The sequence below is a fragment of the Pocillopora verrucosa genome, chromosome 14 (assembly GCF_036669915.1).
Source record: "Pocillopora verrucosa isolate sample1 chromosome 14, ASM3666991v2, whole genome shotgun sequence".
Lineage (NCBI taxonomy): Eukaryota > Metazoa > Cnidaria > Anthozoa > Scleractinia > Pocilloporidae > Pocillopora > Pocillopora verrucosa.
The window spans coordinates 20,790,828-20,807,791 of record NC_089325.1 but is presented as its reverse complement, the minus strand read 5'-3'; the positions used below and the strand labels follow the sequence as shown (position 1 = coordinate 20,807,791).

General features: G+C 33.7%; 1 protein-coding gene across 1 annotated transcript; it reads left to right on the top strand.

Annotated features, from left to right (window-relative positions):
• Nucleotides 1-12: 12 nt before the first annotated feature.
• On the top strand, nucleotides 13-16,872 carry LOC131775693 (phosphatidylinositol 3,4,5-trisphosphate 3-phosphatase TPTE2-like). The gene is made up of 19 exons (XM_059091816.2): nucleotides 13-136; nucleotides 694-924; nucleotides 2,953-3,000; nucleotides 3,235-3,313; nucleotides 4,353-4,426; nucleotides 5,155-5,268; nucleotides 5,663-5,753; nucleotides 5,938-6,001; nucleotides 7,281-7,345; nucleotides 7,992-8,052; nucleotides 8,954-9,035; nucleotides 10,131-10,219; nucleotides 11,199-11,260; nucleotides 11,402-11,482; nucleotides 11,653-11,758; nucleotides 12,381-12,478; nucleotides 13,143-13,247; nucleotides 13,981-14,051; nucleotides 15,027-16,872. Exons 1-19 carry the CDS (start codon nucleotides 81-83, stop codon nucleotides 15,127-15,129), a joined length of 1,680 nt encoding a protein of 559 aa, XP_058947799.2. The 5' UTR covers nucleotides 13-80; the 3' UTR covers nucleotides 15,130-16,872.
• Nucleotides 16,873-16,964: the final 92 nt, after the last annotated feature.

The following is a 16,964-nucleotide window of genomic DNA, read 5'->3' as shown; positions in this document are numbered from 1 at the left end:
TTTCCGAGAACCTGAAACTATTTCGCATCAAAAATTATTTCAGTTTCCGGTAGTGCTGATTACAGCTTGGTTCATTCCTGATGGACAGTTTTAAGCTTTCGGCTATCCAGAATCTCAGAAAAATCAAGTGTTTCAGGTACGACAAACTTTACATGGATGTACGCTAACGTTTTGTCTCAAATTGTAGCAACGTAATTTACGATTGTTGTTTCATGAAGATTAGCGGACATCGATCGATCCTCTACATTTTATGATTACTGTTCTAGTGACAATATTGTACGTGTAAAAGGGTGAAGCGATTTTAAATGCTACGGAAAATCTTGAAATGAGCTTCAATATTATTCTAAACACAAAATGGAAATACCCAATAAATACAGTGCAAAACAATGTTTGTTTGTTCCTTTTATGAGAAAAGAAAATTGAAGAAGGAAACCCAAATTTGCGATTTTTCATGTTTAAAAATTAACATATTACTCAGACATTGACATGAGTTTGATACTAAATTGGAAACCCCCTACCCCTCCCCTGGAGCGTTCAATATTGCCCGCAGATAAGCGGGATCTAGTTTCAAGGTTTGCTGGATATGTTTGCTCTCACTCTTCTAAAGATGGGTGACCCAGTTAGCTTCGGTTTTTGTTGATGTAAACTCATGGAGAACCAGATTTTCACAGCAAGTTATCATCGTTATGGTAGCCAAGAGCAGCTGGTTACAGAAATGAACGACAATGATGAAGAAGATGACGATTTTGACGAAGAGGAAGATGATGAGGATCTTGAAGACGGCGAGGATATCGACCTGAGAGAACATGCGTACGACTTTGTTCAAGTCGCTGCGTCTCCCAAGCATATTCACTTCGTTACCGACGCCTCTCTCAGCTCGTGGAGTGATCCAGAGGCGGCATTGGAAACGAGCACTCGTTTAGGGTAAATATTTAAGTTTTCAGATGTAACACTTCATGAAAGTCACAAGTACCACAACCAATGGTAATTATTCAGAATTATTTGTGGTGAATCTGTTCTCAGTTGTCTCGAATTGTTTCTTAAACTTAGGCGCGTGGACAATCTAGACATGCAGTTACCATAACCATCAAATCTCAAAATACAGAAACAATTGAGATTAAACAAATGAAAGTCTACAATGCGATTTATTAGTCTTTAAAACGTAAGTTGTTCGGATTAATGCAGTGAAACACTTGCGCTCTGTTCATTTCCTTATCAATAATTTACATAATGAGTGACCTGCAAAGTGAACTTTGATGAGCTGGCTTGAAATAATTTTGCATCACGACGGTTAGATATCTTCAAATTAAAAATGTCATAAGCCTCAACCTTTGTGTAAGGTTACTTAATTTTGAGAATTACTAATTGACGTTTCGTCCCAGAATATAAAATTACTCATTTGGAAAATAACTTTTTTTTGCGTTTCATTGGACATTGCTTTTTGCTTTGTGATAAATATTATTTATTTATTACAATTACAATGGCAATTGACAAAATAAAGTAATTACCCATAACAAAGGAAATGCCATAAGGATGGTCTGTAAAAGAGTCCAAGACCCCATCCTCAGACAGACCACCTAACTAAATATATAGTTTAAAAATACAATTAATATAATCAATTAAAATCTGTAATAAAAATTCTAAAATATCTGTCTATGAGTTATTCATTAAGAAGTTCCTCATGCCACACTTAAAACTCGAGATACTAGACACTGATCTAATTGGAAATAGGAGTGAATTGCACATATCAACAAAACAATTAAAAAAACCAAACTTGAAAATATTAGTACAGGCATAATTCTTCTTTAAAATAAGTCCCATCTTTCTTTCACAAAGGGTACCTAGCAGTATCAGAGTAAAATTGTACAACTGAAGAGATGTCAATATCAACATAACCATTCAAAACTTATCTACTCTCATACCGCTTCTATCTGTGTAATAGGTGGTGCTACAGCTTTTTTTGTTTAAATTATTGATTGGGTTCCATTGACTGATCTACTGGAAAAGACTAGTGCTCAGCTTGAGCCATTGTCTGGGCATAATTTGGAGGGAAACCTTGATCTAGTTGTCGGAATTAATGAAGGATTTTTATTTTAAAAAAAGTTTTATTGAGAACCACATTTTCAGTATATGGAGAAAAATTTTATCACTCTTAAATATTTTACTGCAAGGTAATTGTTTAAAAAAAAAAAGGAAAAAAAGATTGCTGTGTGTGATCTACATGTGACAGTTGTGCAAACGATTTGTCCCAGTTCAATTTTTACATAAATTTGTAAAGATCAGAATGAACAGGCTGACTTAGAATAGCTGAAAGTATTTTGCAGGCTTAAACTTTGTTTACAGAACAAAAAGTAAGCTCTACATGAAGTGTCTCATCTAAAGTGTACCTTACATTGTGTGACCTTTCATTTAAGATGTATCTGCTAGCATTAGCTGTGGTCACACCACAGACTTTTACTATGGGGAAATAGATTAACCAGGGAAAATTACCCAAATTTGCTCATGGTAAAATTTATCTTGGGTTTCAGTTTCCAGAGATGAAAGGTTACATCAGCCTTTGCCACCAGTCTTATCTGCGGGTTTTTATGGTAGTTTCAAAACATGACATCTAAGCCTCATCTCTCAGCAACATACCCATGGACATGTGCTGATTGGTACATTTGCATGGGATTTCAAGTTTCCCATTCTGTTGCTCAAGGATAACTGTCATGGAAAAACGTTTTGTTCTCCTGACTTATCCCAGCCACATGAGCAAAAATTTCCCTAAGGTAATTTCCCATGGTGAAAATCGGTCTCACCAGCAAATTTAAGTTACCATGGATGGACTGACTCAGCAGTATTGCTGTAAGGAGAAGTCAAATGCTGGTCACTCTTAGGGTTTAAAGGGTCAATGCTTAATTTCTTGTTATTATTTTTTCACTGCTTACTGATTGTTCTCTCCTCCTATTACAGGAAATTCCGAGGGTCCCTTAGAAGAATTGTGGAGCATTTTTCTGTTAGGTTGGTAATAAAGTGTGAAACAGAAAATTACCACACAAAACCAGTGCTTTTTTTATTCTCATTTAAGCCGATAGTTTTGGTTGAAGGATGAATGATTTCTTGTTTTTCTCACCTTTTAGAGTTACTTTTATTTATTGTTAATGCAACCTCTTTCTTTTCAAACTTTTTGTTTGTTTAATTGTTTTTTATTTCATTTCCATGTTTTGTTAATTTTGATTTGATTTTGTCTGGTAGAGTATTCAGTCTCCTTTTGGTATTAGCAGATATTATTATTGTCATAGTTGACTTGGCCACTGCAGGAAAAGATGAAAGGGTAAATTATAATTGTAATATTTATGTTTTGTATAAGAAAACTTAGAACTTTGAAGGTAAAATTTGGCAGTGAAGTATTAAAAAATAAACTTTTCTTTCAAGAAGTATATTTCAACACCATTTTTTGGCACTCCATATCATCTTAGTTCTGTAATAGTTAATAATACTGATATTGGAGAGCTCACTCTTTCCACCACAACTATAACCTAGTATTTAACCCAGTAACTCCAACATGTGACCAATACAGAATTTCTCTTTTTAAAATCAATACAATGTCAAGCAGACAAAAGGTGAGAATGAATAAAAATATAAATTGATCTAAAACCAAATTCTCCAAACTAACATCATAAGAATTGCATAATAGACAGTAAGGAGAATTACTGATGAGAATGTGAGAGTGAAAGGGTGAAAAGTTAACCTAATCATGAGGCACCTGGAACATTGGGTTGAAAAGGAGTCTCCCAGAACTACAAGTTATTTGAATTCATTTAGGGTAGCAGGGCTTCTTGTCTTCTGCTGCTGTGACCCAGTGTGTCACATGTGGATTGAGTTTTTGGTTGGTTCTTATCCTTTCTCTAAGGGTTTTTCTCCAGGTCCTCTGGATTTCCTCCCTGTGCAAAAACCAACATTCTAAATTCAATTCAACTAAATTCAGTGCAACAAGAAGAGCCACCTCTTGGAATGTCCACTGCTAGATTATTATTATTATTACTATTATTTATTATGAAAATTATTGGTTTTATTTGTTTGGTTTTGTAAATACATTTGCAACCATTCATGTTTGTATAATATTCTTGTTTGCTTAATTTGACATAATAGATAAATTGATAAACTACTCTTCAGATGGATATAAATTTAGCATACTTTGTAACCAAATTTGAATTCAACTTGTGAATTTTTTTAAGCTTAATGGAAATGGGACCATTGCTTCATAGTCCTGTATCAATTGCATTGTATGGCTCTATTTGCTTTAAGAAAAGATGATAATGATCAATCCACTTGTATCATTATTTTATGCCATGTTTGTGTTTGCCTTCTAGACTCTGGAAATATTATCCATTTTAATAGTCACCTACTTTTTAATAGAGGTCCTTCTAAGGATTTTTGCTTTAGGGTGAGTTTAAGTTACTTGACTATTTTACACTGAAGTGACTAGCATCTAATTTCTCCACACAATTTCACCCCTGAATCACACATTAAGGTAACAAGAATAAAAGAAATGATCACCAACCAAACAAGCTTTTGATTGTTATACAAATTCTCGTTGTTGGCACCATAGGAAATGAGTAGAGAACAAAGGCAAAAATACACATAGTGATGTTAAAGGGTAGAGGGTTAGGGGCACAATACTCTCAAAGGGTTTATTTGAGTGGCTGATTTTGGTGTTTAACAACCAACATAACTGATTTGAGAGTTTTCCTTTTTATCACAAATTTATAGTCATAGTAAAACCAAGAAAGGAAATTGAATGAGCTTGAAGCAGAACTCTGATTTATTTATGTGTATGATTACAACCATGATCAAAACTATAATAAAAAAATTCTTGAACACGATTGGTTATCACCAGTCTGATTTGAGCACTGATAAGGCAGTGTATGCATCAGGCTTGTGTAGTTGCACAGTTTGCATCAAGTGCATGCTCTTGAGTAATAAATCAGACCTTTACTTCACGATCATCTGATTTTGTTAATCAATTGTATGATAGCAATCCAAATTGGACTCCACTCAGTCCTTTTACCATTACCAATTGCATGAGATATTTTTCTAAATGTTGCATTGGGCTGTTACTCACTTTACTTTTTCCAGTGGTTTCACCCACAGATTTAATTTCTTTTGTTGCAGGAGAGCCTTCTTCCACAGATGGCTAGAAATCATAGATCTGATAGTAGTTGTAGTTTCATTCATCCTCACCCTAACCTTTTCTCTCCTGACACTAGAGGAACATGGCTATGCAAAGTGAGTATTCTGAATCATGCAGGAACCAAGCTGTTTCAGTTGTGAAAAAGATAAGATTTCATGGAATTGAATATCTAAATGATCTAATCACAGTAAAATTATTTGTTGGATGTAACTAAAGAGCCTAGTGGTAAAACACTTGGTTGTTTTATTGTTTTCCATTAACCAGATATTTGTTTAATTTCGTCGTGTGCTATAGTGTCTAGAAAATGCTTTATTTTCCTAATTTTTTTCAATACAAAGATCTCCATTTCTTCCTTCTTATTGTTTACCATACACCTCTCATATTTTTTAAGTTTATGTAGCTGGTCTTCACTTTTCCTTTATATTTATCCAAAGTGAGATGAGGAGTTTACTATAAACAATCATTTGTTTTTTTTTTCTTCTGTTTCAGACTCATCATTACTGCTCGTCTTGTGCGAATATTGCTGTTTATTAGAATTGTCACAGGAAAAGACCAACTTGAAAGAGCTACAAGAAGAATGGTGTGTGGAGTTACTGTAGGAAACATTGCCAGTGGAGATATTGTTAACCTCTGCTTTCCCCCCCTTGTTACTAAATGTTAAGTGCTCCCCCCCTCTGAAAAAAAAAAACAGCAAATAAGAAGACTCCAGTCCTCATTACATATTCAATAACATTGTGCTCTCCTTGTGTTTTCTTTGAAACTAGATATCGCAGAACAAAAGGAGATATCAAAAGGATGGTTTTGATTTAGACTTGACATATGTAACAGGTCTGTAAAATATAACTTTTTATTATTAATCACTTATGGTAACCTAGAAACTTAGTCTCTGTTTGTTTCTAAAATAGGATAAACATCAGAAATAATCTGTAAATATATTGAGAATGAATAATCTTCATGTTTTTAATCATTATTAATTCACAAGATCACAAAAAAATTACCAAAAGGCAGGCTCATGTTATTTTAATTTTAGTTTGTTTACATCCACACACTGTTAGGCTACTCAGTCCATTCACTATTTAACCCTTTGCACCCTGTCATCAGTATGCATATTCTCCATACTGCTCTCTCTACATTCCCTAAGGAGCTGACAAGGAGAATTTGTGTAACAATCAAGAGCTCCTTCAGTTGGTGATCTTAATGTGTGGTTTAGGGGTGATATTGTAAGGAGAAATTAACAGCTGGTCACTCTTAGGGGTAAAAGGGGTAACCCTTTATCTCTGAAGAGTGACTGGTATCTAATTTCTCCTTACAGTGTCAATGCTGAGTCAAATGCAAAAGTCATGAGAATTCTTGATTGTTAAACAAATTCTTGTTGTCAGTTCCATAGGAAATGATTCAAGGACAGTATCAGGGCGTGAAATTAACTTTTTTTTCTGATAGCCACTTGGCTCCTCAATTCTTCAGTGGTAGCCAATTCAAAAAAAGTTGGTCACCATTTTCAAAGACAAAGAAAATCTTTCTTTACGCTGTCAGTGTTCTAGATAGACCCTCCAAAATTAATTTAGGGAAAAGATCTTTAACATGTTACAAAGTGGACACTAGGATGGATGATATGCAAAGTTCAGGCTCATCTAAATCCAAGATGGCGTCTAGTTATCGATCGAGATGCATGTGCTACGTTTTGGAAACAAACTTAAAGAGGAAGTTTGCTGCGGATTTATTTTTGCAAATCTTTTTAATTCACTATATCTCTTGGTAAGGTTATGATGAAACATTCTAGTCGCCAATTTGGCAACTAACTTTCAGGATTTGGTCACCAAAGTGAAAAATTTAGGCGCATTGGTGCCTGTATTAGGTGCAATTTCATGCCCTGAGTATGGAGATTGTGCAGTCTGATGTTAGGGTGTTTAAGTTAATGGAATAGGAAGCAAATAGCATAGCTAATCAGATTGCAGAATTTGGATAGAACACAAGTAGATTTATAATAATAATTACAGTTGGTTATGATGAGGATAATTAGAGTTTTCCATGCAGAGAGAAATTAGAAAGTAGATAACTAGTAAAATTTAATTTTGCTAAGTTATCATAATTATATTCTTCAATTCAGAGAGAGTTATAGCCATGTCATTCCCTTCGTCTGGAAAACACAAGTTATACCGTAATCCAGTGTCAGTAAGTGAACCACTTATTTTATCATAAAGCTCTAACAGGCTATTAATTAGCCCTTTCACTCCAAGTGGTTGCTAAGACATACTTTCTACGACAGTAATTATACAATATCATGTGCACAAGTGATCAAAATATAGGAAAATGTGAATTAGAGGATTATCATATGATCCAGTACTAAATTCTCATATCTAAAAATTGTGCAATGTATGCTATAAAGTATTAAGAATTACTAATTAAAAGAGACCTTGGAAGTGAAAGGGTTAATGCTAGTGATCAGACTGCAAATATATGAAAATCATATAATTATGTGAACTGCATATAAAGAAGTGAATGTGTTAGTGTTCTTCACAGTAATTTCTAATTAAAAGCAGTAGTGAAAACAAGGCCAGAAAAAAAAATTAAGGCCAATACAGGATCTGAACCCATGACCTCTCCTTTCTGATCAGATTTTCTTTGTATATAGAGCTTGTAAATGTCATATAAAAAAGAAGTGCTTTCCTTTTTTCCAAGATCTCTTTATGCACTGGCAGTATAGATTAGTTGGTGTGTTTTTATAGTGCTCAATTCAGTTTAACTTACGTCTTTGTTAACACTGTTATATGATGTTTTATTGTTTAGGGAAGTAAGCATGTTGCCTTTTTGTTCACAGGAAGTTGTGCGATTCTTGGATACAAAACATCCTGACCACTACAAAGTCTACAATTTATGTAGTAAGTGAGATTAATATAAAGGCTGCTTAATTCATTCATTTTATACATACCTGAGTGAATTTCCTCCCAGCACTGGTAACTTTAGTTTTAATTTGCATGTATCTAAAATGGTGCAACCTGAAAGTTCACCTGTAAGGTGAGCCTTCAAGGTGCACAAAATAACAAATTTTTTGAAAGGTGAAGACATATTTGTACCACGTCTATACTGTATTTAAGTTGCAATGATAGTTAGATGTTAGTTATTGATATTGTGACATTTGATAACTTAAGTACCAGTTAAGGCATCTGATTGCATATTGTCACTGATTGGGCTTCCCCCAAAATCCAACTATCAATATTCTCTACATTTATGGTAATTTAAGCATTGAGAATGTGGTTGCGTGTTTAGTAAACAAACCCCTTCATGGCCAAGGAGGGAAGCTTCAAGGCAAATGTGAAATTTTGAGGACAATCTCCCAGCCAATGACATTATCAGCCAATATAACAGCCAGCCAAAAGGGTGTTTATTTTTCTCATAACCATCTCATAAATTCTCATAAGTTTGTTTTTCTTCCATCTAAAGTAACAAAGGTGAAGAAAGTGAAACTCTTGACCTGGGTCTTTTCTACTGGCCTTGGTTTCTTTTTAAGGGAAATAATCAGAGGACAAATTGATTCAAAGGAGGGTTATAGAAAATTAATGTGTGGGTTATATTAAACCATATCTCTTTTGTCTAAAAATGTAGACACTGTATATGGAATTTACATTTGATCACTACTGGAAGTGAAACAATATGTTACAATTAATTGGCAACACTTTTTTTTCTTTTAGACTGTTGTCATTTTAATAGAAAAGTTGTTTTCTCTCTAAATTTAGATTTTAAAATTAATTGAAAGAAGTTCCAATAATATTTTTTTTATAGGTGAGAGAAGCTATGATCCATCTGTGTTCCATAACAGAGTGGAGCGAGTTCTCATTGATGATCACAATGTACCTAGGCTTAGGTTAGTGTGATGTTTGTGAGTAGTAATGAATCCCCCGAAAAGTAATTCTCCTTGCCTAGATACTAAAGGGAAATGATAAAGAATTAGAAAGTGCATTGTTACTGTTTGAACTAAAAGTCAAATAAAATTATGCTGCTTGTTCAGAGGACTATATTCAAGCCATAAAAATGTGATCAGAGAACTGAGGTTTTAAACCAGACTAATGGCCTGTAACACTTAACTAGTTCAGAAGGAGTTTAAAAATGTTTTGATGTAGGTGACACACTCTGCAAAAGTAGTTGACTATGAAAAGTTCATTAAGGGCTTAAAGGTAATTATTTTGACCGGAGTAACCAGCAACATGTTATCAAGTAGCCAGAGGAACTCAGGCAGTCACTGGCTTGTTTTGAAAAGGGAATTAGTCTTAGACTTCCAAGTTAGTCACTTGTAATTCTGAGTAACGCAATACAGCCTTATTAATGAGGCAGCTGTATGCATAAGTCAAAGTTTTTAATACATTTCTAGAATTAAAGATTTTAGATATATGAAAATTCACATATTTGCACTGCGGTGGAAAGATGAAACTAGGAGATCCTCGCAGCTAAGAATACTACTGAAATGAGTAGTTGTAAAATAGGACCTGAAAAAAAAAAATTTTTTTTCCCGTACGGGCCTGAAATTTTTTTCAGGTCCTATTTTACAACTACTCGTTTCAGTAGTGTTCTTAGCTGCGAGGATCTCCTAGTTTCATCATTTCTAGAATTTTTCTTTAAAATACACTTTGTTGGGTCTTAGTATATAATTTTTATTAAGTTTTACTGGTAATGGAAATAAATTTTTGGCCATATGTTGGTGACTTAGGTAGCCAGTGAAACACTGGAGAGAAAGTGTGTGCTAGTTTCTGCACTTCTCACTTATAACCCCATTGGTGATTGCAAGGTTCCATTAATACTTTTTTCATGTTTTGGAACTTTCAGAGAGTTCTTAGTTATGGTCAAATTAGTGACTTTGTGGTATGGTGCCAAATGACAACCATGATAGAATAATTTCAACTTTTTGGTGTAAATATCCTAGAGATCTTACCTGTGGATGTGGTTGTTTTATTCTTTGTTTCAGTCAGTTGTTATATTTTACGCACAATGTGAGAGAATGGCTTGACAGAGATCCTAAAAATGTTATTGCTGTTCATTGTAAAGGAGGAAAAGGTGAAGGCAACTTACAATTGCAGCACAGTTTTAATGCCAAGTAGCATGTATTTTTTTCACATCTGATTGATGAATGCAGGAAGAAGTGATTTTGAAATTGTTTCATTTGACTGACATGCTACCATTTCCTATTGCTTGAGATCAAAACTGTAATCTGTGGGCTAAAACAAATTGACTGTATTAACAGTGTGGTCATACCACCAGGGCAGGATCAAATTACTTATTACCACATCACAAGTTGCCTAAGCAAATGTTAGCATCAAGATCTAATTCATTTATCATGTTTGTAATGAAATCAAGTAGGAGTGTTGCTTCTCTCTTATTAAATTAGCTTTTCAATTAGTAAATGACAAAAATCAATAGAATTGACATATCACAGGTGTATTGAATTTCTAAATTCAGTGCTTGCAGCAGTATTAACAAAGTGAAATTATCATCCAAGGATTCTAATGTTTGGGGTTTTAAAATGTGGCTGTTGGCTTTGTTAACAAGGCGTTTCTATAAGAAAATGTATGGTGGTTTTCCCATGTCATGAAAAGGTGGCTGTAAGAACGAGGTGACTGTAGTACTGGGGTGGCCATAGGGTAGGGTTTCACCATAGTCTGAGACCCACTTTGAATTTTAATCAACAGCATCTTAAAAGGAAAATTAGTGAAAAATACAACATTTCTTTGTTTTTTTATGGAATTATTGTACTCCTGTACCATCATGGGGCAAAAATTGGATCAGAGTAGTTACTGGTAACTGAGTCTGAAATCCAATTTCCCAAAAATGTGTCAAATTGTTTTGCAACACAGTAAATGTAACCTTTTATCCTTGAGTTCTCACTGTTTATTAACCTGTTTATGTCATGTAACTGATACTCAGGGTGCCCACAATCTACAATATTTCAATGTTGTTACAGGTATTTCACAGTTTTTCCCTTTTAGTTTCATTCTTATTATTATAGTTCTTATTGTATGCAATTGTTTTTTTTTAGGTAGAACAGGGACTGCAATATGTGCTTGGCTTATTGCCAGTGGTCAGTTTGAGCAGGCTAAGGTAATGTTCCTTCATTACTGGGCCTCCCCCCCAACAAAGAAAATAAATAAACAAATTAAAGAAATTAGTCATTATTGAGTAATCTTGATGTTCTGCTTGGTTTTCGCTGCATGACTATGGGTTATTTATGGTTCTTTTTAGCATAGCCTGGAATATTTTGGGCACAGGAGAACTGATTATTCAGTTGGAAATCAATTTCAAGGAGTGCAGACACCCAGTCAGGTTGGTGTGCATTGTGTATGAATTACAAAGTAAATGTAAGGTGAAAAACCATGCCATGAAAAGGCTCCATTTCATTTAATCATCGATGCCAAGAATTTATTTTGGTACTAAAAAGTTTCTGTCAAGAATTCCTTTGGATACATTTTTCCCCTAATATTGTGTCATTTCAGAGTCGTTTTGTAGGTTACCTGGAAAAAGTGTTTACCAAGTTAAATGGTCGACTTCCTGCCTCTGTGTCATATCGTATTAAAAACATCAAGATTGATGCAATATCTGGTAGGGGAAATGTCTATTCTTGTAACAATATCTTAATGGAAAATTTCAGTGATTACCGTTCAATTTGGTACAATAGAAAATTCAGTCAACAAATCAATCATTTACTCTCCCATACACTGGATGTGTGATCTCTTTGAGTTTTTGAAGGGCTCTTTAAATTATGTTTTCAAACTGGTTTGATTCTGTAGAGCAACAGTGTTTTACCATTTCATTAATTTCTACAGTAACACTTTCACTTCCAGATCTCTTTAATAATTCTGTATTGGCAGCCATACAATTCATATCATGTTAGTTCAGAGAATTTGGTATTGGATCAACTTATTATCTCCAATTGTTATTTTCTTTATTTCCATCACTTCTCTGTTTGATATTGTTTTGGTATTGTTAGGAGAAATTCTGTCCTGGTCTTTTTGGAAGTTAAGTGCTTAATGAAGATTATGAAGCTTACAAATTGGTATCCTAATATAAAAAGACCATGGCACAAACCTTTGCCTTAGTGATTCTTGTTGTTGTGTGAAAAATGTAATTGATTGTTGTATGAAATTATTGTATGAAAACAAAATCTATGAATAGGTAAATATTAATGATAACAATTTTTTTCTCTGTTTTTGTTTTTGTTCAGGTATTGGAGATGGAAATGGAAAAGATCTTTCATTTGAGATAATTATCAATGGTAGCACTGTTACGACACTACATCTATCAAATTCACGTCAAGGACAGGTGAGAGAGTGCATTAGAATTCGGCACCATTTTCATAGGTGTTTTTCTTTGTTAGTTTGAAACCTCTCTTCAAGACCAAGGCCCTTTTTCCAAACATTTTAGGAGAAAGGTGATTAAAGAAACATTAGAGCATCATGAAAACTGAATTAGAGGGGCGGCAGGGGGAAGGCACTTTTTTTTGTTTCTGGTGATGGTCAAGATGTTTCATTTGAGAGGCACTTTTCCTGTTTTATTACATGACAGCACATTACATCAAACCAATCTGAAAATTTTTATTTATTACTTACTAAGCAACTAAAATAAATTACTTATTTCTGTGGTTATCTACATGCAAATGATATGGGCTTGACATAGTATTCACTCTCACTTCTAAACATTCTCACAAGCACACTATATGCTACAATTAATCAGCTTGCTAAAGCAAACTTTTTTTTTTCAATCAATCAACTTAAGTTTAAAGGAACACAAACATAAACTGCCTAGTAGTTAATAGGTTGGTAGCCTCTAAGTATGAGTTATAGTTTTTAAAAAACAGCAACAGTGAAAAAGCAAAGATAGAGACAGTTTTTCCTGAGTCTTTTGTTGTTTCCAATTGTTTCTTTTTTTTCACATTTTTCTTTGCTAGCTATTAAAATTTGATATATATTTTTAATCCTTCTGATAGATACAGCACCTCAGAGATCTTGACAAATTAGTTATTATTCTCTATGAGGCAGAATCCCCTACTCTTACAGGAGACATCAAAATAAAGTTTTACTCATCTAATTCAGTAAGTATGTCATTGTTATATTAATTTTATAATGGAGCTCCAGGCTGCAACTGTTCCAGAATCCACATTAACTAAAGACAAAATTGGCATGGAAACACATCAATTTTATGACCTGTGCCCAGGGATCATGTAACATTTTTATCACAAAGAGTTTGTTTTGTGGATTGCTCCAAATGAAGAAGATTATATAATGCAGGGTTGTCATCAGAGAATGTAATAGATGTATAATCTGAACAGAGTAAGTGGCTGAATGAAAATTATGCTTGAATAGCAAGCATGGCATGTTGCAAAGCAGCACACTCCTTGAGGGGGTCTGGGAGTATGCTCCCATGGAAAAATTTGAAATTTGAATTCCATGAGACAGGATTTCTAGCATTCTCAGACACATTTGAGTACCTTTTTAATCTAGACAAAGATGTTAGAATCAGTTCAAAAATACATATTTTCTGTCTCACAACTCACAAAGCAGCTAGCACAAAATGGAGTGGCAGGTAGTGGGTTTCTGCCCTGATAATTAATTTGTGAATTGTTCACACTTTTAGATTGGTGTGATGTAGTGTTAACATTTTGTCCATGACAGTATAATTGTAACTTCCTAGTATTAAATCTTAATTGTATTAATTCTTAATGCTATTTAAAGTTACTGATTAAAACCAAAAAAGACCTTGGCAAAATAAAATTAAAGAGTGTATGCCAATAAGTTTTCAAATTGTGTCAAATTTTCTTCTGTCAGAATGTTCCAAGAGGGTATGACCAGTGTGCTTTCTTCTTTTGGTTTCACACAAGTTTTATAGAGAACTCCAGGTAAGGTGGTTCAGAAGTCGAGAGCTTTGAGAGCCCGTACAGAGATGATGTTTATCAGGTCTAAATTTGGGCTCAATAAAGATTTAAATTTGCACTGCCTATCTTTTCTGAAAACAAAAAAAGACTTCTGACTTAAGGTTAGTTTAAAAACGTTCTGATGGGGACTGTCTTTTTGACAAATCTTGCTACCGTGGCAGGAAAGTACGAACAATATGACATTTTGTCTGCCATGTTGGATTTCGAGACCCACAACCATTTACCTTTAAAAAAGCTCTGGTTACTTAAAACCTTAAAAAAAAAACCCTGTAGATCTTTAACTGTACTAGTTTTCTAGATGGATCAGTGCAATTATTATTGATGGGTAATCACATGATTTCAAGTGCAATTTGGTGTTAATAAGCACAAGTAAATCTTTCAAAGACAACAAAATTACATGAGCCAATAGGGAAAGTTCTATTCATAGTCTTTGAAAATTTACAAGAGCTTATGTACACCAACTCGCGTGAGAAATCATGTTCTTACTTATCAGTAATTTAGCTGAAAAAAGTATTACAGAAAGTCAAGCTAGATAATATTTTGACAGTGCGTGCATGCTATTTATAATTTGTACTGTCTCGTGTTGCAACTTTGCTTTAGTTTTATATGAAAAAGGCACTTGTTTTCAGTCAATCAAATGTGCATAATTTTTTCGTCTATATTATTATTAATAATAATAGGAATTAAAACTGGAATTATTTTTCCCAGTCCTCTCAAATCCTACTAATTCTTTTTGGTAGATTGTGAATACAAGGTTTCCATCCAGACTCGTTTCTGCCCTGAGATGTCCACACTAATTTCAAAGCTCTCAAACTTGAAGCTGAAGCATCATTCAGGCAAATTATTGTCCAAAAAAAGTAGTTTTATACCTTGCCTGTCAATGGTGAACTTTGAGATCAAACATATTTTGGTTATAAAGGTGTGTCTTTTTTCTTTCAGACTGTTTCTACGTCGTGGAGAGTTGGATAATCCCCACAAACCCAAAACTTGGAAAACATACAAAGAGAATTTTGCTGTGGATATTACATTTACAAAACTTTGATAACAACAAACCAAGACAACTTGAGTGGGTCAACAAAAATTATTTGCCTCAAGGGGAAGGAAATATTGTCAATTATTGGAAGGAAATGGATCAGTTGATTTATATATAGCAAGATTTTCTAAACATAAGATAAATCGTGATGTCAGAAAATTTTCTGCATTTTTTTCTGTTGTGTCACATCCTTTTTTTTTGGGAACATCACCATGTCAGGTCCATAGCTGCAATTTTTTTTTTCGTTTGTTGGTGGATTACTTGATTAATCCAAGCAATATTATACTCAAAGTAAGATAAAGTTACTGCATGACCTTGACTTTATTCAGCCCACATCAGGCTCTCTGCCATGGAGCAAACAGTTGGAGTGTGGAAAACAGCAGGGGTCAGGCAAAAGAGAAAAAAAAATGGGGAAGGTAAAAGTAGAATGTGTAAAAACTTGAAATTAACCGCTCAAAGAGTATCCCAGGAGATTTTCAACTAGAATGAGGTTTATTTTCACTTGCCCTTTCACTAACTCTTTTCACTGACTGAGGACTTGGAACCTTCTGTTACACTGAAGAACCAACATCTCAAAAGCCTATCCTGGTGGGAAATTTTTATATGACAAAATCACTCTTGCAATGGGTGTAATTAACTTCTATTTTTATATATAGAGTGAAAACAATTAAAAAGGATTTATGAGCAGATAATGTGAAAGGTTAGATGCATTGTGAATTAATCACTTATTTAAATTATATATTGTCATAATATCTATAAATTTTAGTGAATAATAAGGGTCAATCTAATTTTTATAAAGGGTAATTATTTTTTCCATACTAAAGTTCTTTTTTCTACTATTTCCAGGGGGAGTGCAGTTTTGTTTTAAGTTTAAATTTGAAATTAGATTTTGTTCTGTGGTAATTTGTAGCTCTTTAAATAAAAAATGTTCTTTATTAAGAAATAATTGGTCCCCATTGTTGCCAAAAATTTCAAGTGTTGATATATGTGATTGGAGTGTTTCTTTTATTGCTATTTTAAAACAGAATTTGGTTGCATTTACCCTTTGGTCTCATAACACATTTTCTCAACACATGAACTAATAAGGATAAACAAGTATACTTGTTTAGGTTCTGTTAGTTCAATAAAATATTTAGGCCCTGTCATTGGTATGCAAATTTTCCTTACCATTTGCTTTACATTTTGTATGGTACTGACAAGGAGAATTTGTTTAACAATCAAGAGCTTCTTTTGTTGGCAACATTTCCTTCACTCTCATGATCTTCATGTTTGATTCAATTTAAGAGAAATTAGGTGCTAATCACTCCTAGAGGTTTAAAGCAGCTGTGGTTAATATTGTTATTTAAATAGAGAAGACTTGTTTAATTTACAGTGAGGCAGCTTTTGTGCTCAGTAGTATTTTGTTCACACATTAACAATTAGCTTCTATGTCTTCTTTCTCCTTGTAACAATCAGATATGATTCCTGTATCATTTCCTGGGCAGAACTTTTTACTATTATTGGCTAAGGAATGAAAGAAGATTTACTTGTACAACTTGCATTATGCCCAATACCAAGTCGACTCTTTTTCTTTCAAATATATTGTAGATGAAATATTCTCAATTACCATATTTTTTTAAGGTCTTAAATGTAGTTATGGATAGGAGTACTCAGTGGCATCTCTGATATAGTTGTTAGGCTGAGTATTAATTTTCTAGCAATAATTCTTTTAAATCAATACTTTGAAACAATAAAGATGATCATTTCATCAAACAGAGTTTGTTGGGAATGTCACTAATTCTCACTCAGTTCCATCTTTAATTGATACTTTTAGAGGTACAGGTACATTTCTTGCCTTCTGTTCT